Source organism: Tasmannia lanceolata, unplaced genomic scaffold (assembly GCF_043159265.1).
Source record: "Tasmannia lanceolata isolate RefF3 unplaced genomic scaffold, GAP_Taslan_0.1 ptg000037l, whole genome shotgun sequence".
Lineage (NCBI taxonomy): Eukaryota > Viridiplantae > Streptophyta > Magnoliopsida > Canellales > Winteraceae > Tasmannia > Tasmannia lanceolata.
This window is the reverse complement of record NW_027518714.1, coordinates 12,461,417-12,486,439: the sequence shown is the minus strand read 5'-3', so window position 1 is coordinate 12,486,439 and position 25,023 is coordinate 12,461,417. Positions and strand designations below refer to the sequence as shown.

The following is a 25,023-nucleotide window of genomic DNA, read 5'->3' as shown; positions in this document are numbered from 1 at the left end:
ATGACAACCAAACAACATTTGGTATTTCATATTCCTAGAAATGCTCAGCCGTCTTCCCTACTTTTTGCAACCAAACAGAGCCGTAAGCTTTTCCCTGAATTAGGTAAAACTTTCTCATCAAAAGCCTTGAGCAAAAAAATTATGATATAAATGTGCTGTTTAGTCTTCTTGAAAAGTTTTCTTAAGAATCTTCTTTTTTTTTAATTTACAAAAGGGGAGTGATAAATCGACTCCCCATGTGTCTCTCTCTCCTCTAGGTTAGAGAGAGAAAGAGGAGAGAGATAGAGACATGGGGAGTCGATTTATCACTGCCCTTTACAAAAAGCAATAATACGGGACTGTTTAGGCAGAGGGAAAACGATATCTGGAAATTTCCCTGATGTAAGCGTTCTGTACTTTGATGATTTTCATGAAATTTTTTGGAAGAGAATTTCCTCAGGTTTTATTTCAGGAGGAACGCAATTGTATGCAGCCATAGGGTCATGCTAGCTATAGGCATTGCATCCAGCCGAACACTACGCTACACTTTTTTAAGTTAGTGTTCCACAGATAAATTTTGTTAAGATGTAAAATCAAACAGGAAATTTAAAGAACTGACTTTCAGAGTCCTTTCTATTCTGCCATCCTCTCAATGATGCATTTTGTATGACAGAAAGTCATCTTATCTTTTTGACAAACAATAAAACATATCCCTACTTTGCTACACTTGACAATATTAGGAGCATTGTTCGGGACAACCTTGAGACAAGATTGTCTCCTTAGTTTTCCATTTTAAAATACATAAAAAATAGAAGAAACATCTGCATGTTTGCAGAAGAGTAATCTTTCAATGCTTGATTCTCACCAAATAACTGTGCTGAGTCTCTATCAACCACACAGGTCATCTTACTCATTTGCCGCATCCATTTCTCGAACTAGTATAACCCCTCTCAAGAACAATGCTGGAAAGAGGGTTTCTTATAGAACACGGCATTCTGAGATCAGTTCCAGAGATCTTTACTGCATCATACCATAGCTAATCAGCATATACAAAACTTCAGATTCCCATTTGCATGTTCAGTCTTTTTCGGTAGGAAGAGCTAGAAGTCTAGAACAGAACATGTTGTCTCAATGTTGAGATCCCACAATTGATCTGAAGCACTATTCCTTAGCCCAACTCAGCATCCATACTATCGATTGCTTTCAGAAAACAAAGAGAACCAGTAATTGGAAGACAACTATCCTTGTATTCAAAAACAAACTCCAAGAAAAAAAACTCAGAAAGTACACCAGAGTATACAAATTACAAATCCAACGTTAAGCAATGAATCAAGCTTTCCAAAATTAGAAGCCACGTGCCCTCCATTTTACAGCACAACAGGGAAATTAACAGCAATGCACTAGTACAAAACATTAAGCACATCAGATATGACTTTTTCGAAACTGTACAATTGAAAAACAATGGACAGATAAGGCTCTGACCTCAAACCCAGGATCCATCAACCCCAATGCGTCTTGAGAGAAACCCATGTTCACTCATACTCCCTCTCAATCTGTAAAAGCCTGGCTTTTTGCGTGTGGTCCTTAGGGGACCAGATCGGTTGAGACTCAAGGGCCCCCTTCCCACAGCTAAGGTTGGGGTGGAAAATGGACGGTTTGTTTCTTCAAGAGGACCCGAACTGTAGTCCATTGTTATGAAGGAAGAAGCATACCCATATGTCAAACGTGGGGTACCCTCATTCCACCAACTGCAGTCAGGGCCGAGATCGCCCTTGAAGTCACAGTCAGGACCAGATGATGACTCTTTCTGACTGTAAGAATCCCTGCAAGTCTCATCAACATCGTTATATACGAGCTTGAGTGCCTGCACAACTTCACCCATGAATGGCCTCTGTGACACCTCTGGATGAACACACATTGAAGCAATTGCTGCCACCCTTGCCATATTGTCAAAGTTGTACTTTCCACCCAAGGAAGAATCCACCAACTGTTCCAGGCCTTCTTTGCTAGTCATTAGCGGGCGGGCCCACGTCACAAGGTTCTCTTGTCCCTGAGGCTGAGACATGTCTACGGGCTTCCTTCCTGATAGAAGCTCTAGTAATACGACCCCATAGCTGTATACATCGCTCTTCACAAGTAGATGCCCTGTCATTGCATATTCAGGAGCAACATACCTACAAACCCACAGTTTGTCCATCTATTAAAAGAAAGCAGAAGGCATTTTGCTTCCTTATGTCAAGGCAAGGAAAGTTTAAAAAGTTATGAAGGTAAAAGAGGAATTGAATATATACCCAAAAGTGCCCATGACCCGGGTAGAAATGTGCCGACTACCTTCTGTCGCCTCCCTTGCCAAACCAAAATCTGAAACCTTGGGAGTAAAGTCATCTTCTAATAGAATATTGCTGGCCTTAAAATCACGGTGTATGACGCGAGGGTTGGAATCCTCATGAAGATATGCTAACCCTCTTGCTGCACCTAGGGCAATTTTCATCCGAGTATCCCAGTCAAGATGCCCCCTTCTTTTGTCGGGACCTGAACCACCAAACCAGTATAAACACAAGAATCCATGATAAAGTACATTTGCAGTAGGCAACTGAGAATATACCATGCAAGTGGGACTCCACACTTCCATTGTGAACAACCTCATATACCAAGCAGCGCGTGTGTTCTTCAATGCATATACCAATAAGTTTCACAAGGTTGCGATGATGCAATCGGCTGAGCATCTCAACTTCTGCAATGAACTCCCGATCTCCACTCTGGTGCTCCCTTGTAAGTAACTTAACTGCTACTTGGGACCCATCTTCCATGGTCCCATGGTAAACACGTCCAAAACCACCTTCACCCAAAATTTTCTTAGAACTGAACTTATCCGTGGCCTTTTCAATCTCAGCTAGAGAAAATGTCTTAACTGAGGGCATGCAAGTAGCCATGGTGGAAACAAGAGAGACTGACGACGAGCTAACTGCACTACTTGATGAAATGGATCTGATGCCTGCAATATGTGCATCATTCAATCATGAGGATCAGATCTATACAACTTTGACTATTAATGATCTCAAAAATAATCCAGATATTGTCATAAAAATTGGTTTCAGCCATCAATCGCCTGCTTTAAACAATGTAACTTTATAGTTATCGAGAAGGATTAACAATAACATGTAAAGAAATCTAGCATGTCCTAACAGTTTCAACGCCTTTGGTATATTTTATCAAGAGGGGCTGGCAAACAAGTAAAAAAAACTATACTGTGTTCTTCATAGAAATTTCAACGAGTTCTGTGCCAGTAACGAAACACTCAAATAAACTTATAGTTATCTTACCGGATTTTTTAGCAATTGATGACGTAAGTGTAGGGCCAACATAAGGAGATGATCTTCCAAAGTTCATGCATTTTAATAGGATACAAAGAGCTCCAATGCACATCAAGAAGAGTATGACAGATGATAAAGCAATAATAGCAATGATTCTAGCATTCGTCTTCTGAGCCTTGCCTCGAACATTTGCCCCAAAAGGATATGGGTGTCCACCAGGACCCGTTCCAATAGGGCGCATGGACCCAGATGGCGGTGAGGAAGGGAGCCCTGATAACAACATATGTAAGCACTAATACCACAAACACATACAACAGAAAGTGCACAAATAGAAGAGTTGCCACAAGTTATTACCTGGATAACTGACAGATATCACTTCATAATCACCAAAAAGGGTCACATTAATTAGTACCTTCCTCTGCCAAAACCTCTGGTAAGTAAGAAAAGCAGTTGTATTATCAAACTTCTCGCCCAGTGGCACCAAGTACATATTCACTTTCGTTTTTCCTTGATCTTGACTATCAGAACTCGCACCCATTATCTTCACTTGACTTTGTTTCAGATAAGTGCCTGTTGCAACCTCAATTTCTAGGTCCGGAACTAAAGGGAAGAATGAAATCAGAGCAATGCCAAGATCAAGTTCAACTTGCATAGGGAGTACACAACCACAAGGTGAACCAATCGGGGTTGATGTAAGCGGATCAGAACAAGTGATTTGATCACAACCTTCCAAAAATTCCAAAATCATAACCAATGAGCTACAGAACTAGTTTATTTATTACCACAAAAAGAAGCTGATAACATTGCAGTGAAAGATATTTTAAGCATCCTCAGAATAATCATAGAGCATACACAATTTCCACAGTGTAGATATACATATGCAAACTAAAGAACTTCAATTCTGCAACTCACTGAAGTTCAAGCCTTGAACCCGTGGTGGGGTAAATGTCGCTGGTGAAACAGCACGAGGTCTCCTCCGATGATGTTTTGACCGAGCACGGCTAGTCTTGGGAGCAAAACCTGAAAAAAGAAAGCGACTTAATAACTGAAAAGATTTGATGGGCACAAAGCAAAGGTCCAGAATCAAATACCATGATATTTTGGAGAAACAGCAGGTGCAGGTGCAGGTGCTAAAGAAGCCCGAGTTGTCCATATTTCAGCTGGTTTTGATTGAGTATGCATCGGACTTCTTGGCACTGGCCTTGCTGCAAAAACGTAGTTTAACAACCTTAGACATTATCTACAAGGAGAGTAAATAAATTTATAAGAGTTCATACAACACCTTCAGTAGGTGGCATGGTTGCCCGTGGATGTCTAGAATGGTGACCTTGCAAGAACCAAGGACCAGAGTTATAACCTCTTCCTGTAACAAATTTACCCGCAGGCTAAGCCACATGATTTATACCAAAAGTGGCTAAACTGGAAGAATAATGGATGTAATTTCCACATGTACAAGACATAACCTATATTTACAGGAATAACGGTATCGTCACTCACCTTCTTTGGTCCTTTTTCACATTTCTTCATTTAGAACTTGTTTATTGGCTCGTATAACTCATCATGATGAGTTGTACGAAACAATAAAGAAGAATCAAATAAAGAGATGGGCGGAAAGGATAAAAAAAAGTGGATAGCAATACCATCTCCCTATTTATATCATAACATATATGGCCACATAAAATAGTTTTAACTTTGAAGACAATGAATAATCTGGATCGAATAAAAGGATGCCTCCATGACATCATTCAAAAAAAAAGAAGGATGCCTCCATGATGATTGCCTCAGTATGGGAAGCGAACGTCACTACTAAACAAAAAGTGGTTCCCGCAAAAAGGAAGTATTAAAGCCGCCATGATGATTGCTTCAGTATGGGAAGCGAACGTCACTAGTAAACAAAAAGTGGTTCCCGGAAAAAGGAGGTATTAAAGATTTTTTTTTTTTAATGAAGACATTGTTGAACAACCTTCTGTTTTTTACCGGTGACAAATTATTTCCTTTTTTAAGTCTGAAGGGGAAAATGAACTAGGACCCACTAGCCAATGGACACCCAAAGGCAACGTGTCACCAAAAACAAATTCTGCTCTCTATGCCATAGTCAAGTATGCTATCTGCAACTAGGTTTGCCTCAGCAAGCAGATAGAATGTTGAATATATGAAGGTGACGTAATCAATCAGAAGCAGTTGAAGATTATTTTGAAGATGGAGAAAAAAAATTCGTAGGTAAGCTGGTATTGACCCCCCGACATCTAGGTTGAAGAACAAAGCCTTGACCATTGAGCTAGAGGCTCAATCCCTTGGGAAGATAAAATTTACCTCAATATTCACATACAACCTACGTCATCAATTTAAATAATCAACAAATAGGTCTCAACAGTCTTTCCTTTGCCCAGCAACCATATAAAAAGCATTCTTACCATGATCCAATGAAAATTTCCTCTGAGACAATGGTTGCTTTGGAAGCATGGAAGGAGATAGGTTTATATGCAGCAGCGGATATCCTGCAAGAGAAAGAGTTAAAAGTTTGATAAATAGAACCAAAAGCCACGATGGTCTAGGATGAGTAATATAAATTTTAGAAAATTTATCAACTTTTTGGCCCTACCAAAGTGTTAAATCTGATGCAGGTACTGGCATGTGACTTTCAAGTGTTAACCTAAATTACTGGCAACTAATTCACTGATACAAGAAGAAAATAATGATACCCAAGCTTTCTTTCCTAGATTCCTTGATTCTTTTTTTCTCCAGTTAAATGGTAATTTTTTTTAATGGTTCCAGTTAAATTCCAACTTTTCAGCTTATATTGTGATTCCACGTGTTTCTGTCCCCAGATGCGATCATTCAGAGAGAGAATTTTGCGATGTCTAGATAAAGAAGAAGATCAACACGCCATTTGTGAGCTCCACTCGGGGCTTTGTGGAGGCCATGTCAACAGCCCGATGCTTGCTAAAAAGATCATTCGACAAGGATCTTACTGGCCAACCATGGATTAAGATTCTCATAAGTTCGTTAGTGGATCAATGAAGTGTCAAATTCACGCCGATCTAATTTATGCTCCGTCATCATCACTCTACCCTATGTCGTCTCTCATTGTTTTCATAGGGTAGATGTTTTTCTCTTTTTTCCTTTTGTATTCTGAGGACCATCTCGGTTCCGTTTTATCAATATATTCCGCCATTTCAAAAAAAAAAAAGTTTTCATAGGGGAGAATAAGAAGAATTTTCATTAGCTGGAAAAGAGGGGTTTAAGCCCTACTATAAATACAAAATGCAATGAAATCAAAAAACACTTATATGTCTGCATATATAAATCAAGAATATAGCAATTAACAGAAAGACCCCCTATTCTGTATAATGACCTTATGCAAATAAACATACAATACTTCACACTCCCCATCAAACTTGAACAAATGAGAGGTCAAGGAGAGAGTACAAAATAATGATTACTGGTTTTGGGAATTTCGAGCAGCCCCTACTCCTACTACTATAACGCTAAAGTTGCTTGCAGGATCTCGTTCGGAAGCCACTCTCTACAGGACTTCCCCTTGTTTAACGAAAGCACCCCCCACCCCCACCCCCCAACCCACCCCCAACACCACCAAAAAATAATAATAATAATAATAATAATGCGTAGTTAATCACAGTGGGTATCATTCTTAAAGTGTCAGAGAGGATCGAGAAACCACCGCCCACAAAGATCAACAATGCACGGGCAGTCTCAGTTCGCAGTCCAAGGCATCAACTTCATCAAGAGCATGAGCGGGTGATCTCTACCTCTTCCTCTACCTTAGGCGGGAGCACGACCTGCTCCCCGATCCCATGGTGCTCTTTGTTTACCATTAGCACCCTGGGCCTCGGAGAGTATTATGCACCTCTAAGCATGCGAATGAGTTGAATGCCTCCAACCACACACGAGATATTAAACTGCAGAGAATGCAAAGTGAGTTGCTACCTGTCTTAGGTAAAAATATGAGCTTGTTTGCGCTCAAATACTTAGTAAGAGGGAGGTTCCGTCACTGGTGGAGGTGTATGCCCGTCTCCAATGTATTTTATTGAGTAATGATGGTTTTACTACATGGGATAGATTTTCCCTTGCAGCCTCAGGTCGATCTGGACGTGAACCTCATGGTGGTCATAGTGGTAGAGGTTGTGGTGGCAGGGGCAAAGATTCAGGAGGTCGTGGACCTCAAAATTGTACTCATTATGGTTATGGGGGGCGCCTTGCAGATACTTGTTGGGGTTTGTGTGGTGAACTCGTGTGGGCTAATCATGGTTCTTATATTAATGATAGTGGTGAGGCACGTATTTTTATAGTTCCTCAACATAAGCCTGATGTGATTACCATCTCTAGGGATGAGTTTGCTAATCGGATGAAGGCACAACAGTCCACTTCTTCCTCCAACTCTACTGCTACACTTGTTCAATCAGTTATAGCTTATATTGCGTCTAAGGCTCCTTGGGTCATTGATTCTTGAGCCTCAGATCATATGACTGATAATTCATGCATGTTCTCTTCTCTTGAACATTCTATTTATTCTCAACATGCTACTCTTGGTAATGGCATTAGTTCTAGAGTGTCAAGATTAGGTATTGCTTATTCTAATTCAACACCTTTTTTGTTTTTTGTGTTATATGTTTCCTAAATTTTCTTTTAATTTGATGTCTATTAGTAAACTCACAAAGTATTTAAAGTATTTTTTATATTTTATCCTTCCTTTTGTATCTTTTAGAATCTCACAATGAAGAAGAAGATTGGTGGAGGGCCTGAATTTGGAGGGCTCTACTATGTGGATGGTGCGACCTGGAAGGCTGGAACAGTACACTTTAGGGTTCTCTCTCTCTCTCTCTCTCTCTCTCTCTCTCCAGCTTGTATTTGATCTAGGAGGGTAATTTGATGATGGATGGAGATACAGAAGGTTTGTTCGTAGGCTCATCTACTTGATAATTACCAGCCCAGATATCACATTTGCAGTTAGTGCGGCAAGTCAGTTTGTGCAAACTCCATACATCCCATTAGCAAACCTATACAAGGATAGGTTTGCTAATTGGAACAGCCACATGGAGTTTCTGCAGACTCCACGTTTCTCCATGGGGCTTGTTATCCCCATGGAAAACAGCCACATTGAGAATGATTTAAGGGCCATAATCTTACAATTGCGGATTTTATCCCAAATCACCCAGCGGAAACAAAAGATTTTTTTTCTTTCTTTTTATTTATAAGGGGTTATTAGTTATAAATCCAGCAGAGATACACAGAACCTCATGAGTAAATTTTTTCTCGAGTAAACTTTTTCTTAGGATTTTTTTTCCCCTAATTTAGAGGGAAATTATATATTTTACCCTGTAAATAAATCTTGAACTGCTGTTGTTTAAGTTACAATTTTTCATGTGTAATAAAAAAATAAAAAGGCATGAAATTTTGGAAAAGTTCTCTTTTTCCAGTAAACTCTTGCTATCCAAACAAGGCCTAAATTCATAACAATGGCAGAAGCAAATGCTATTAATTTTACACAAACTAAATTCAACATTCAAGAATTACAATAACAGGGAAAAAACAAAAAGAAGAAGAACCCTAAATAGTATAGTAAAGAACATACCGTAAGCGGAAGAAATAGACCTAAGCAGAGAAAAAACAAGCAGAAACCCCAGCAGCATCTTATTTCACCAGCATCAGCTCGTAAAAACCATTGTCAGAAACAGAAACAAAGCTCAAATAGAACTACCATGGCGATAAATTTCTCATTCCTTTCCGTCTCGGCCCCGAGAACACTCATGGCTGCGAGAAAGACGGAGTATCGCCAGGAGAACAAGCGGTCATGAAACCCTAATTCTGAGACAGCAATGTAGGTGGGAGAAAGGAGGGGCATCGACAGAGGTTTGAGGATCCATGAAATGGGGGGGATTTGAGAGGGGTTTTTTAGGTTTTTGAGAGAGAGAGGCACAGATCTTGAGAAAAGATCTAGAGTAAGAAAAGACTAACAACGACTCCCAACAGCCGAGGACAGAGGGATTGGAGAAATGAAGTTCTCTTACATGTCTTGCTTTACTGTCTGTTTTTTGCCATTTTTCTTTTGGGGAAGGGAGTAATATATTTATGCCCAGCTTACCTACCAAAAAAGGTGGTATATTTATGCTCCTATTTTTTCCTGGGCCAGCCCCATCTAGTGTATTTATGAGTATTAGTTTGCGCTACAGTGGGATGGCTCGGGGAAGAAAAAGGAAGTGATATATCATTTCCATTTTGTTTTTATTTACTTTTTTATTGCCGGTAAGATTCCTACTTGTCGTGAACATATCCCTCAAGTTCATTTAATTTAGGATATTGATGTTGGTAGTATCATGTTTTGATAATTGACTAACTCTTCTTGTCTTTTGTTATTTACACAACGATAATTTATATGATGGGTGGCCGTGAAAACACGTGAAGTCTAATAAAAGTAGGTACAGCCCACTTTTTTTTATGATCCAAACTATTCATCCGTATAGGCACAATGTAAATAGGTTGTGCCCCAAAAATCATTTCCATAGGCTGATCCTAACCCTCCGATCTGTAGAAGATTCCATAAATGATTTTTGGAAATCTCCATTTTCAGATCAATTCAGATCGGAGGGTTAGGATCATCCTATGGAAATGATTTTTGGGGCACAACCTATTTACGTTGTGCCCGAACAGATGAACGGTTTGAATAATAAAAATAAGGGGGCCGTACCTACTTTTTTTAGACTTCACGTGTTTTCACGGCCACTCATCATATAAATTCTCTTTAAACAACTATTAGAGATTACTACAATCCCCAAAACCTGTTGGAAGCCCATTAAAATAGAAAAGACAAACTGAGTTTGTGCAATTATTAAAACATGGTAGTGCAAATATCAGTGACCTTAATTTATGAAAAATGATATATTCACCCCTTTTTTACTTGTGACAGCCAACTCCAGTACAAAAGAACAGTCATTAATACACTAGAGGAGCTGTCGCAAGTAAAGAACTCTCTTTTGGAAATGCTTAGTGTACCGCCTGTTCGATCTAAACCGTCCACTTGATAGGTTACAAAATCATGCCAATCACTTTATCCAAAGATCCTACCATGTTTATTTTTCGTTGTGATGATCATAACATACATGCAGCGTAGGCTATTAGAGAATCAAAGAAGGCCAATCAGATGGACGTTATGGATCAGCCAAAGGTGGGTCCCACTATTTAATAGTCGTAAAATCGTAATATTTTGTATCAGTAGTGGCACCCTTCCAATATAGATACATCGGCTGATATATCGTGAATGTTCAATAATATTCGGGAACATTTATGATATATCGGCCGACACGACTTACTTTTACTCGACGACTTCCACCCGCCTCGTCTGACCGAAAGAAGAAAGGGGACACATTTTCAATGGTACGCGTCGGATCCCTACTTCATTTCACGAGCTAGGTTTGCCGACAGAGATAAGAAGTTTTTCTACCTCTGTTTTTCCTCCTTTTTGGGGGGTCCATTGCTTTTTCATCTCTTGCTTCTCTTCTTCTTTTTGAAGGCTCTGAATTACCCAAATTCGTGAATTTTTCAGAAGGATTCTCGTGACTTCTGAACTTCTTTGACGTAAAAATGGAAGTAGAATTTGTTTTACGTTCATTTTTCCAACGTAAAACAATTTTTACGTCCAAATAAACAGAGCCAGAAAAGGAAAATGTAAGTTTTTATATTGTATTTTGAATATTGGCATTGGAATTTTTTTAAAGTATAGTGGGGGAGAACCTTGTTCGAAGCTCCAAACTATTCATTTAGTTTATTTAAGATAAGAGTGAGAGAAACGGGCCCAGACAGTGACGTGTCAAACAATATCCCACTTTCCACGTATGAGTCTAACCAGACAGTGTAGTTAGTGTTTGATAGATGTGGTTCGTGGCTAGGCAATTTAACTCAACTCTACGTTTCTAGTTATGCCCCACTTTTCAATTTAAGAAATCCATTCTTTGGTTCTAGAAGGAGTGCGATTTAAAACGACATAAGAACTAAGAGGCCAAGAGACCCCTCATATACGGGAGACATGGCCGTGTGTAGTGTGGGCCCTTTTGTGGAATGTGGACGGTCCAACAAACAAGCAATTAAATAAGGCAGAGGGTATAGCTATGGTAGCTCAACAAGAAGTGAAACTTGAGGAACAGAAGCTTGAGGAGTCATTTTTCCAATCGTCAGAGCGAAATGGAGGAGGTAAGAGTGGTGGAAGGTTAAGGCAGGCGTAGGCCGCCCGCCACCAAAAAAAAACTATAAATTTAAAAAAATTTAAAAATTGTTAGGTGTCACCTATGTCATGGAAATATGACCCTGATCGTTGATATGACCAGAAGAAAAAACTCTATAGATCGGAGGGTTAGGATTGTGGAGGTTCCACGCAAAAGCAAAGATCCTATAGCGGAAAAGTGGTTTGATGTGGATGAGCTTATAAGAGTTTGGGCACCCTCCTCTTAACGGCTAGATTTTAGGGGTGAGTTCTACCCGGATCCCTATAAGGATCATCCTATTTTAGATGATTTGCAAGGTGCAACCTGTTTACGTTGTGGCCCAACAAATGAACGGTTTGGATCATTGTATGGAGTGGAACCCACTGTATCTTTTGAAAAATAGAGGACTTTTTATGCTCACACACCATATAAAATTTCCTTTCTAAGTACAGCCCATTTAATTTCATTGGCCTGACCTTGACTGGATGATCTTAGCCCCATTATTCATCAGTTCTCACTCGAGATTCCATGAAGAATAGTTGAACGATTGATTTCTGCTTGCATTTGTCCAACGAATGCGATGTGCATCCGGCATGAAATTGGTTTCTTATGGGCATGGTTTTAAATTTCGGTTTCATTTATAATTTGAGTCTCGACTGAAGCCGAAATTTTGGTAATTAAAAAAATTATTATTTAATTATTTACCAAATTTTGGCCAAAATTACCGAAATTTCAGAACAATTCTATTTTTTTTTAAAGAAAAAACGGTTTCTACACACAAGTGTAGATAAGTTATCTACACACTAGCTTAAAATACAGCGGAGGGCATATTGTTTGGGTGATCCAAACCATTCATTTGATTGACCCTCACATAGATAGTCCACAAAAAATCAGCTCCATAGGATCATCCCAACCCTATGATTTGTGGAGATAAAATGGACGTATATAAACCTTCACAAATCTGTCCATTTTTTGCCTCCACGGTTCGAAGGGTTAGGGTGATCCTATGGAGCTGATTTTTTGTGGATACCCTATCTATGTGAGAGCCAATCAAATGAATGGTTTGGATTACCCAAACAATGTGGGCCTCCACTGTATTTTAAGCTAGTGTGTAGATAACTTATCTACACTTGTGTGTAGAAACCATTTTCTCTTTTTTTTTTTAAATCAAATTCGTGAAATTTTGGCCGAAATTTCAAACCAAATTTCGAAATTTCGGCCAAAATTTGAAAACCCAAAATTTCGGATTTCGTCAAATTTCATTATTGTCTCAATCGAAATCCGATATTTCGGATTTCAGCCGAAATTTAAAACCATGCTCATGGGTAATGGATCGCAAGATGAACTTTTGTGTAGAGAGCTTTGGTTTTCCATTGAAGATCCTCTTCAATTAATAAAGTTTGATTTGTAGAAAATAAGGATCAAAGCATAAGCAAAAACCCATATACACCAACCACAAGAAGTATAAACCATACAGCAACTTCTCTCTTCTCTATTCACGTTTTGGTCTCACCCCTATTCATAGACAAATATAAACAATCCTAATAGGACTCAATTCCATCATAACCGTAACACCCCCACAATCACCTGTTCTAACTCAAACTCCACTAACCAATCTAGGGGTGCAACTTGGGTCGGGTCGGGTTGGGTTGAGTTTTCGCTAAAAAATGAATAGGAATCAACCCGAACCAAGCCTGAATTTGAGGTAAAAGCTCAACCCGAATTCCAAAAAATCGACCCGAGTTGCACCCTAACCACTCACATAACAACCAGATGTTAACCACCACAGACTAGGACCCTTTTTAAAACAACAACTAAAATCCCTAGTTTATCCACAACGCCCGCGTTGCCCGCACCGGCACATCTCCTCCGGTGCCGTGGAGAGTCGGCGATGACTCAACATGATTCAAATTAATTATGGTCTCTGATAGGTCGGGCATTCATTGCAGGAGTTTCTTTTTTCTAAACTTATTCACTTTTTTATTTGGTTATTATTTATGCTTTCACAATGATCATTTAATACACGATAATTAATTTCAGTCTGATAATAAATTTGTAAGTAGTTCTTCCTCTAGCCCAATTATACGCTTCATTGAAGAAATGATAAATGAGGTTTTACAATGTGGACCCAATGCAATCATTGGGGACCCAATGACACCCTTAGTGCTGGGTTCTGCAAGGGCACCCTTCAATTTAGGCACTGTTTGTTTTAGATTGTGACAAAATTTGAGTACTCACAATCGGTTGTCGCGATGTAACAACGAGGGACGAAACACTCATCTCATTCCATATGCCTTTGGTGGTCATTGGACAAGACAAAAATGTCCATGAAATCTCGCCCCGGGGCCACTACAGCTCTTGCTCGGTGACAAGATTGCCGTGTTAAAAAAATTCTCACGAGTAGGCACAATACTAGGGGTGCAACTCGGGTCAAGTTGGGTCGGGTTGAGGCCAACGCGAACCTGACCCGTACGCTCCAACCTGACAAGGTTAAACCCGACCCGACCTGACATGAGGAACCCATTTTTCCTACCCAACCCCAACCCGACCTAACATGAGATTTCAAGCTTAGTATAAAAAAAAATGATTGAAAATGTCGGGTCTCACTCAGGTCGGGTTGCCCAAGCCCTCAACTCGAACCCAACCCGAACTCAACCTAGGTTGGGAAAACTCAACCCGACCCTGACCCCGACCCGAACTCAACCTGACCTGTCTTTTTCCCGACCTGAGTTGCACCCGTACTTGCCAATACCATGCCAAAGAAGAGGTCAGCTGACCAAAGGTTGTCAAAGATGTTTTGCCTCTTTTCCTGAAAATTGACTCCCGCACTACGGGTATTTAAGTTGGTTTGGTGAGGTACTGGAATTGACATTCTTTTCCCATTCCTAGGTGAAGGGACTTGAAGAATTAAATTTAATTAAAAAAATCATAAAAAACCATTCCAATCAAGACAAAATTAGATACCATTCCACCTCTTAGGGCCGGAAACAGATTCCAACATATACTCCCCCTGCGTTAATTTCATCATGGTGCCATTTTTGCCTCTTATTCGGTTTATTTATTTTTTAATCAAATGTTGGAATAGAGCATAATCGAAATAGGATGCTGATTCAAATGAAGGATTCCAGAAATCCAAATAGGGGTGCAACTTTTGTCAGTTTCAATCCGAACTCGACCATCATCCTCTAATTTTATCATGATTTTTTAATATCTTAACGCCATGTTTTTTGTTTTTTGTTTTTTTCTCCTGGCTAACCGGAACCCAACCGGACAATTTGGAAAACAAATGGGACAGACAGATTGGGTTAGGGTTGAGATATTTAGAGGCAGGTTGGGTTAGGGTTGACTATCTCAACCTGAAGCTTGAGGTGGGCCGATTTAGGATTAGGGTTTGCTTCAACCCGACCCAACTCCAACCCGGCCCCAGTGGCAACCCTAGATCCAAATGCACCGTAAGGTGGTACGGGGGGTTAATTTTTTTATTTTGTTTTCAGAGAACAAAATATGAGCATGCAAGAGCATTATACTTTCAATGACCTAAGTCATTTGTTTGTTTTTCCTCACCGTACATAAAATCTTACACCAAAAAATCTTAGCCAACGAAAGATCCTAGCCATCCATACTGCACACGTGAAATGGATGGCCCAAGAAACCAAAAATCAACACTTTCCAAGTAATCCGATCCATAGAGGGATTACCCATTGTGGAAACCTCTATAGATCAGTAGGGTTGGGATCATCCTATGCAACTGATTTTAGGGTCATCTTATGGAGTGGGCCATACAATACTTTATGAACAAATCTGGAAGTCCCAACACACTTTTTCAGATGATGCTGTTCGATCAAATATCAAGGGCCATACCTTTGTCGTACCACAAATAAGAGTTTGGATGCCCATCCATCATATAATTTTCCTGAGATTTTATATGGTGTGATGCGTTGTGGCCCAACAAATGGACGGTTTGGATCATCCTATATAGAGTTATGTAGTCGACCGTTCAGTACTGGATCATACGGCTACACACCATATATAAACTCATTGTGAGCTCAACTAGATGAACGGTTGTGATCATCAAATAGCCGGACCCCACTTAAATTTCTCAGGAAGAAAACGCGCGGATACAATACGTGACCTCTTTTCTCTCAAAACGTTCCATTTGCCGATCACAACATCCACGTGTACGGTGATCAAACGAAACCGCGTTCTAATTTTCTCGAAGTCTCCTCCTGTAGTCCTCTCCTCTACGAAATCACGCAGATCCATACAAACCTTCCCCAGTATAAAAACCCCCCCAAACCATCAAACCCAACCCCCGAAGGAATCAAAGCTCAAGACTCATCATCCTCATCTTCCCCTCTCCCACCATGATATCCCCTACACAGAGCGCCCAACATACCCTCCAATTCCTCTCCAACGTCCTATCCCAACGCGGCCCTTCCGCCCTACCCTACTCCGAGGATGTCAAATGGCACATCCGCCAACACCTCGTAGCCGTCCTCGACGCCTACACCAGCCTCCGTGTTCAGGCCATGACCTTCACCCACAACGATGGTCGTACCGTGAATCTCCTCCAAGCGGAGGGCACCGTCCCTATGAACTACCAAGGGGTGACCTACAATATCCCTGTAGTAATTTGGCTCATGGAAACTTACCCTCGCCACCCCCCTTGTGTCTACGTGGTCCCCACTCGCGACATGATCATAAAACGCTCCCACTCCTTTGTTAACCCTTCTGGCCTCGTCTCAATCCCTTATCTACACAGTTGGGTTTTTCCCTCTTCTAATCTCGTCGATCTCGTTCGAAATCTCTCTCAGTTTTTCTCCCGCGATCCTCCTCTCTACACCAAACAGCCTCGTCCAAACCCTAACCCTAACTCCAACCCTAACCCTAACCTTCATTCGTCTTCTTCCTTGCCGTCTGCTTTTGTTCGTCCTTCGATCCCGTCTAGGGTTTACTCGCCGTCTCCGTACGGGAACCGATTCCCGGCCTCGCCGCAGCGTCCGGAAGATCCGGCGGAGGTTTTCCGGCGGAACGCGATTCATAAGCTTCAGGAGAAGCTCCATGGGGATATTGCGGGGTTAAGGAAGAGCCGTGAGGCGGAGATGGATGGGGTTTTTAATGCGCAGGGGGTTTTGAGGCAGAGGGAGGAACAGTTGAATCAGGGTTTGAGGGAGATGGTGAATGAGAAAGAGGGTTTGGAGCAGCAATTACAGATTGTGTTGATGAATGCGGATGTTTTAGAGGCGTGGGTGAGGGAAAACGAGGGGTGGATTATGAAAAAAGGGAATTTTGAAATTGATGATGTTTTTGAGCCTTCTGATGCTCTGTCTAAGCAGATGCTTGATTGTACTTCGGCGGATTTGGCGATTGAGGACGTGATTTATTCACTGGATAGTGCTGCTCAAGAAGGGTCTATCCCTTTCGATATGTATTTGAAGAATATTAGGTTGCTCTCTCGCGAGCAGTTCTTTCATCGGGCAATGGCGGCGAAGGTTAGGGCTGCACAGATGCAGGCTCAGGTATCGAATATGGCGGCAAGGGCACATTATGTTGTGTGAAAAAAAAACTACATCTCGAGTGCTGCTCGGAGTTTGAATTGTTTACAAAACCTTAACACAGATTCTGTTTTTGTATTATATACAATTGGCTGTGATATATATCTTTATGGGCCCGAATAATCGAGGAAGTGGTGGTTTCTTTGACGTATTTTTGGGTTATAGGAGAGCATTTCAGTAATCGTGGGGAAGTTCTGATGTAGAAAATTTTCCATTGTTAGCATTTCTTCGAGACTTGCCGTATTAAGGTCAGTCACTCATACATTCGATATCTGTTTCTTCTTTTATATGCCGTAGCATTTGTGTTTATCTTGGGGTTTGTATTGGGAAGAAGTGAAGCTAAATTCTGTTAGGCTTCAAATAATTGACAGATGGGAGTTTATTCTTTATGCCTAACTCTATATTACGAATGCCACGTGATATGATGCTTTTTATATTTTTTGTCTCAAGGTGTTAGAAAATATGTTTGGTATTACATGAATATTGTTTTATTGGTGCAATGATTCTAAATTCATATCAGAATCTGAAGCTCAAGCAAGAGTGGCTAATTGTTCTATGTTTGTTCCTTGGTGATTAAAGGGCTGAAATACTACTATAGTTATTGAAGATGATTCCACTCCCCGAATCAGATTTGCTAAGATCCCTAGTGTGGCGGTCTGTTGATATTTTGCATTCCCCCTTTTGTAAACTATGGATCAAACATTGACACCTGTAAGATTCACATCCATGTTGCTGGTTACATATTTTGTAATGCCATTTCTTTTTCTTTTTTCTAAAATAAAAGTTTTTGATCTTTTGAACTCATCTTTTCAACCACAGGAAATGGGTAACTTGGTAGTTAGCACTCTGTAGAGTGCTGTTACATGTGTTCAAGTGTTCAACCTCGAATGGGATGTTCTATGACATATCAACCTTTATTAGCATCTGGGAACAAACATCCACCGAGGCTTGATATTGGAAACCTTCTTAGGTTCATAATATGTCGTGAACCATTTCTATTTTTTTAAAATAGCGATTGATGATTTTTTCTCTTCAGATGCTAATGAAGATTGATATTAAATCATAAAATATCACATCATAGGTTATACACGGACAACAACACTCAAACAGAAGTCAACTACCAAATTATCCATTTCCGGCGGATGAAATGATGAGTTCAATAGATCATCAATCGCTACAACTCAACTCAACTAAGCCTCTGTCCCAAACTAGTTGGGGTCGGCTAATGAATCCTTTTAGAAAATTTACAAGAAGAAGGTGAAAGGATCTACCCGGCTCAAATTGCCTAGTGTCACTAAAACATATGGAAACATATTACTGCAAACCCGGGGGTGTGCGGGATATTTTGGACAACCTTAGAAGCTTAATAGGTTAGTCTTCACATAAAATAGCACAACAAGTTCCAATTTTAGATTAAGTGTTTGAAAATTTAATTAATTCATCTTTAGGGTTTTACTTCGGAGTTAGTCTTTAAAGAATTTTCATCAATGATCTTAAAACAGAGTTAAAACAGGTGACTGGTAACCCTCTTCCATTTTTCTGAAATTTTGGTTCGAAATCGCATGAAAGAAATCGCCCACTTTCTTTTATACTATTTTCTCTCGCATCTCCTTCGGAGGAGCACTTGTTTTCTTTGTTCATACCCGTTAAAATGAGGTTTTCCATCTACAGTAGAGATTTTCTCTCTTTTCTTCCTCTTGTTGATTTTGATTTTGTATGCGAAGAGAAGATGTCGAGAGAGCGAGGTAAGTAAGATACAAGCCATCGAACTGAACCTTCATTTCGATTTAGTCAATCGATCTAGAGAACTTAGCAGATCGAGGTAAGTCATTCTCACATCTGTTTTGTCCTGAAAACCTTGAAAACCATATCTCAGATCTGTTCTCTTCATGAAAATATCTTCTGATGTTTGATTTTTTTATTGTGGTTGTTTTTAATAGATCTAGAAGACTAGCATTTGATTATTTTTTTTGGGATTATTAGATGATATTTGCAGAAATGTTTCTATGTTTTTGTTGTTGATTTTTTTTTAATATTTTGATTCCTAAATCGCAACGATATATCGTAGGCCATTCCTAGCAAACCTGATTTTTTTTAAAGATAAATTAGTTTATATAAGTTGTGTGAGGGTAGGGGTTTTACCTGCCCTTATTTTTCATTGAATAAATAGAGACAGACACTATATAATTCATTGCATCAGCTACTCATACATATAATTCGGGTGACCATCATGGTGAGTTTAATCAAAATCAATAGATTTACTTAATTAATCTTCAATCCCAAAATCAAGCTGATTATACGTCTTGTGAGCTACTCGCCAATTTTAATCCCAACAAAAACTAAGGTTCCACTTAACGGTTAATGAAAATATCATGGTAATTATTTAAGTAATGCCCTTTTGAAGATTACTATAGTTACACCATGAAAGAACTGTTTTGACATGAACAAACTGCATTTGCTGCATGTCTTTGTTGACATGGAGATTCAACCTCGTAAAATTGTTCCTACAAACTCTGCTAGCTTCTAATCTTAGGAAGATGATTGTTGATCCTGAGGTTAATATAAATCAGTCCGAGTAGAGGGTGAGAAGTGGCTAAGGAAAAAGTTAAATCAGATTTTGGGCTGAGTTTAATGTTTCCTTGTTTTTCAGGCTTATCATCTCCTCACCCAGTTCCTCTCATATCTATCAATATTGGGTAACCTAGAGTCAATTGTATTCTTCTTTCTTGATTACCATTTTGCTTTGAGTATTAGATATAGTGTTTTGTTGGCCTTACTGGGCTAATTGATGTAAATGAAAAAGTTGCAGTATTTTTTAGTATATCCCAATGTTTGCTTATATGTTCTGCCAAATAATGTAATGGAATGGTCAAATCAAAGCAGGTACATCAACCAAGTTTGATAAGGATTTAGAGCATGTAATGGCAACTAACAAAATAGATGTGGATGTCAGCTCTGATGAAGGTGAAACTAATGAAAATATACGAACTCTTGTTAAAAGGGTACTATTTGAATCTAATAAATATTCTAGTTTTGAACCATATGTTGGGTTCTAAGTAGAATCCTATGAAACCACAAGGAAATTTTACGAAGAATATGCTCCATCTAAGGGTTTTAGCATTCACGCTAGTTTCAAATTTCGTTTGAAGCGTGATGGAAGCATTATTGCTTTGGATTTTGTATGCACCAAAAAAGGTTTACAAAAGAGAAAGACATAAGTGGTAAAGCGAATACGAACACATACAAGGGAAGGATGTCAAGCAATGATTAAGTTCAGACTCAGAGATTTGTGTAAGTAGATAGTTACAGAAGGTGTTACAGAATATAATCATAAGTTGATGATCATGAGCAAAAATCACCAGCTTTAATCACATTAACTTATGAGAAATACTGTAAAAAAGTGTGTTTGTTGATTTAGATCAGGAAAAAATATCTCCTCAAATTATGTCCGTGTTAAGACATCAGTATAGAGGACCTTCCAACGTTTCTTTTACTTTGCAAGACAACAAAAATTTAATTCGAATATTTTGGAGGAACTCTTAGGAAAGATGCTCAAAATGTGCTCAAATACTTTAAGCGTATGCGATGTCAGAATCCGTGTTTTGATGAAATACAAGTTGATGAAGATTATCGTAAGACAAATTTTTTTGGGGCCAATGCTAGGTCAATGATGATTTATAATTATTTTGGTGATGTAGTGACATTTGACACCACATATAGAACTAATCGATATGGGTTGTCATTTGTGTCGATGGTTTGGGTGAACAATCATTAATAGTCTATTATATTTGGTTGCGCAATATTATTGGATGAAACCGAAGAATCTTTTATTTGGTTATTTAATGCATGGCTTGAAGGTATGTTTAGACACTATCCGGTTGCAATAATTACTGATGAAGATGCAGCCATTGGAGTAGCAATTATGATGGTATTTCCAAATACATGTCACCGTTTATGGAAATGGCACATATTTAGAAAGATACAAGAGAAGTTAGGTCATGTGCCGCGTCTTTATAAAGATTTCTCAAATGATTTCTTTAAATGCATTAATCAAACTGAGTCAAATTCTGCATTTGAATAATCGTGATGGGCATTTATTGATAAATATGAAGAGGATCTATGGCTTAAATCATTATGTGATATTTGTGAAAAATGGGTTCACGTATACCTGCAAGACACTTTCTTCCCAAATATGACAGTCTATTATATTTGGATGCTTATTATTATTGGATGAAATCGAAGAATTCTTTATTTGGTTATTTAATACATGGCTTGAAGCTATGTCTAGACGCCATCCAGTTGCAATAATTACGGATCAAGATGTAGCCATTGGAGCTACCATTACGACGATATTTTCAAATACAAGTCACTGTTTATGCAAATGGCACATATTTAGAAAGATACCAGAGAAGTTAGGTTATGTGGCACGTCATCATAAAGATTTCTCAAATGATTTTTTAAATGCATTAATCAAATTAAGTCAATTTCTACATTTGAATCATCGTGGTGTGCATTTATTGATAAGTGAACTTACGGATGATCGATGGCTTAAATCATTATATGATATTTGTGAAAAATTGGATCAGGTATACTTATAAAACAATTTCTTTCCAAATATGACCACCACACAAAGAAGTGAAACCTTAAACTCTTTTTTAACGAATATGTGAATACATATACTTCATTGGAAGTATTTGTTAATCAATGTGCATTAGTCATAAATAATCGATATGAAAAGGAGCTCGAAGAGGATTTCAAGACGTGGTATATAAAACCAATTATGAAAACTAAGCTTTTATAGAAAATCAAGCAACTGAAATAGATACAAAAAATGTTCTTTGAAGTTCAAGAGCAATTATTTCAAAGTCTACTTTAAAACATAGAAATGATTAGGAGGATGGGTCGATTACTACTTATAATGTGCTAGAAATTAGAATAAATGAGGGTTTACATCGTTACTTTTAGTAGTTCAAAAGTAACAGCAAGTTGTAACTGCCAGATGTTTGAGTATGTAGGTATTCTCTGTAAAAATATATTAAGAGCATTCCTAATAAAAAGTATTCTCTGTAAAAATATATTAATAACATTCTTAATGAGAAATATTCTGCATTTACCCTATCATTATATGTTGAAACAGTGTACTAGAAATGTCACAAGTAGACTTGCATCAAGTGATTATAGTCTTAAGTGGCTCCTTTAGCCGCATAATTAATGGCTTTACGACATAGATCATTGTATTGCACTGTTTGAGATTCTTGCAAATTTCCGTGCACATTGAGACTATTATCACTTGATGTAAGTCTACCTGTAACATTTATAGTTCACCGTTTTAATATATAATAATCGGTAAGTGCATAATATTTCTCATTAGGAATGCTCTTAATATATATCTACAGAGAATACCTGCATACTCAAACATCTGGCAATATCAACTTGCTGTCACTTCTGAACTATTAAATGTAACTGTGTAAACTCTCATTTATTCCAATTTCTGCCACATTATAAGTAGTAATCGGCTCATCCTCTTAGTCATATCTATGCTTTGAAGTAGACTTTGAAATAATTGCTCTTGAAATTGTACGAACATTTTCTTGTATATATTTTAGCTGCTTGATTTTCTATAGGCAACTCAATTTTCATGATTGGTTTTGAGTACCATGTTTTGAAATCTTCTTCGAGCTCATTTTCACATCGATTATTTATGGCTTTCTTGCACTTGTAACAAATACTTCCAATGAGGTATGTGTATTCATGTATCCGTAAAAAAAAAGAGTTCATGGTTTCACTTATCTGTGTGGTAGTCATATTTGCAACGAAAGTGTCTTATAAGTATACATGAATCCATTTTTTACGAATGTTATATAATAAGCCGTTGATCCTCCATAATTTCGTATTTATCAATAAATACCTACTACGATGATTCAAATATGGAAGTCGACTCAATTTGATTAATGTATTTAAAAAAATCATTTTAGAAACGTTTATATTGGCCTGCCACATGATCTAATTTCATTGGATTCTTTCTAAATATTTGCCACTTGCATAAACGGTGACGTTTATTTTGAAATATTGCTCCAATGATTGCATCTTGATCGGTAATCATTGCAATCAGATGGCGTCCAAACATAGCTTCAAGCAATGTATTAAATAACCAAATAAAGGATTCTTTGGTTTCACCCAATACTAATGCACACCTAAATATACACATTGCATGATTGTTAACCTTAACAATCGACGCAAATGGCATTCTTTATCGATTAGTTCTATATGTGGTGTCAAATATCACTACATCACCAAAATAATTGTAGGCCATCATTGGCCTAGCATCAGCCCCAAAAAATTGTCATACGATAATTTTCAACTTGTATTGCATAAAAAAATCACGAATTACGACATTGCATACGCTTAAAGTATTCGAGCTCATTTTGAGCATCTTTCCTGAGAGTTCATTTGAAATCTTTGAATTCAAATTTTGCAGCGTTGTAAAGTATAAAAGAAACGTCGGTAGATGACTGATGTGTTAACACATACATAATTTGAGTAGGAGGTATTTATTGATCTAAATCAACAATCACATTTTTTACATTATCAGTCATATGCATATGTGATCGAAGCTGGTGAACTTTGCTTGGGGTCATCAACTTATGATCAAGGTTTTAAATTTCGACCGAAATTCGAAAATTTGGACCAAAATTTCGGGTTTCGGTCGATAACGAAATCAAAATTGGGTAAAGTTGAAACGTTACTTTATTTCGACTGAAATTTGAGTAGAATTTTCGTTTTCCTGAAATTTCCGTCCGAAATTGAAATTTAAGGGATTGCATCCAAAAATCTGGATTTTTTTATAATTGTTTTATATTATCCCAAAATTTCAGCTGAAATTACCGAAATTTCGATCAAAATATATTGGGAGAAAAAATAGCCGTTTATGGATTTCGTTTAATTTCGCCCGAAATTTCGGTTTCGGTGTGGACCGAAACGCATTCCGAAACCGAAATTTAAAACCTTGCTTATGATTATGTTCTGTAGCCACTTACATAATTATCCACTTCCACAAATCTCTTTTTCTGAATTTAATCATTGCTTGACATCTTTTCCTTGTATGCGTTTATATTCGCTTGTGCTTATGTCTCTCTTTTCTAAAAGCTTATTAGGCGCGTTCAAAATCCTACACAGTAATGTTTCCATCATACTTTGAATGACGTTTCAAACTAGCACTAATGATAAAGCCCTTTGATCGAACATATTCAATGTAAAATTTCCTTGTGGCTTCCTCATATTCTACTTCCAACCCACCAATATATATTTCAAAACTTGAAGATCCGTAAGATTCAAATTGTACCTTTTTTACCGCAATTCGTATATTTTCTTTCGTTTCACCTTCACCGGAGTGGAGCTGACATCTACATCTCTTTTGTCAGTTGATGTCATATATTTTAAATCCATATCAAACTTGGTGTATGTACTACTTTGATTTGACAATTTCGTTTTATTATTTTGAACATGTAAGCATTACCATAACATTTAATATACTAATAAATAATGCAACTTTTTCATTAACATGCATCAATCAGCCAAATGAGGCCATCAAAACTTGATATCCAATACTCAAAAGGAAAAGGGTAATTAAGAAAGAAGAGTACGACCAAGTCTAGCTTTCCCGATGTTGATAGATTTGTGAGGGACTGAGTGAGGAATTGGTAAGAGAAGCCTGGAAAATAAGGAAATATAAAACTCAGCCCAAAATCTTATTGGCTTTTTCCTTAGATTTTATCCACTTCCCATCCTCTACTTAGACTGATCTATGTTCACCTCTAGATCATCAATCATTTTCCTAGGACGTGAGCTTTGCGGAGTTTGTAGGAACAATTGTACGAGATTGGATCTTCATATCAACAAAGACCTAAAATCTAATTGACTTTTTCCTTGGTTTTTAGCCACTTCTGACCATCTACTTAG

At 38.3% G+C, this 25,023-nt stretch overlaps 2 protein-coding genes across 3 annotated transcripts; one reads left to right on the top strand and one right to left on the bottom strand.

Moving 5' to 3' along the window:
* Positions 1 to 584: 584 nt before the first annotated feature.
* On the bottom strand, positions 585 to 9,358 carry LOC143860476 (receptor-like serine/threonine-protein kinase ALE2). 2 transcript variants are annotated; one of them, XM_077371144.1, is made up of 11 exons: positions 8,887 to 9,358; positions 5,708 to 5,791; positions 4,576 to 4,656; positions 4,385 to 4,498; positions 4,206 to 4,313; positions 3,648 to 4,019; positions 3,303 to 3,563; positions 2,585 to 2,974; positions 2,271 to 2,511; positions 1,462 to 2,153; positions 585 to 1,179 (listed from the first exon to the last, which is right to left on the bottom strand). In XM_077371144.1, exons 1-10 carry the CDS (start codon positions 8,942 to 8,944, stop codon positions 1,463 to 1,465), a joined length of 2,400 nt encoding a protein of 799 aa, XP_077227259.1. In that variant the 5' UTR covers positions 8,945 to 9,358; the 3' UTR covers positions 585 to 1,179; position 1,462. The 2 variants fall into 2 exon arrangements, with proteins under 2 accessions (XP_077227259.1, XP_077227258.1); XM_077371143.1 differs by having other exon boundaries at positions 585 to 2,153.
* Positions 9,359 to 15,758: 6,400 nt separating this feature from the next.
* On the top strand, positions 15,759 to 17,500 carry LOC143862081 (protein ELC-like). The gene has a single exon (XM_077373077.1). The coding sequence runs from the start codon at positions 15,874 to 15,876 to the stop codon at positions 17,065 to 17,067; it is 1,194 nt and encodes a 397-aa protein (XP_077229192.1). The 5' UTR covers positions 15,759 to 15,873; the 3' UTR covers positions 17,068 to 17,500.
* Positions 17,501 to 25,023: the final 7,523 nt, after the last annotated feature.

Bases quoted from the DNA above. Each gene is read 5' to 3' on its own strand.
- LOC143860476 (XM_077371143.1), bottom strand. From the start codon at position 8,944: ATGCTGCTGGGGTTTCTGCTTGTTTTTTCTCTGCTTAGGTCTATTTCT. The intron at 4,657-5,707 runs GTAAGAATGCTT...AATTTGTTACAG, and splicing joins GAAATTTTCATTGGATCATG to GAAGAGGTTATAACTCTGGT. The intron at 4,499-4,575 runs GTGTTGTATGAA...ACGTTTTTGCAG, and splicing joins AACCATGCCACCTACTGAAG to CAAGGCCAGTGCCAAGAAGT.
- LOC143862081 (XM_077373077.1), top strand. From the start codon at position 15,874: ATGATATCCCCTACACAGAGCGCCCAACATACCCTCCAATTCCTCTCC.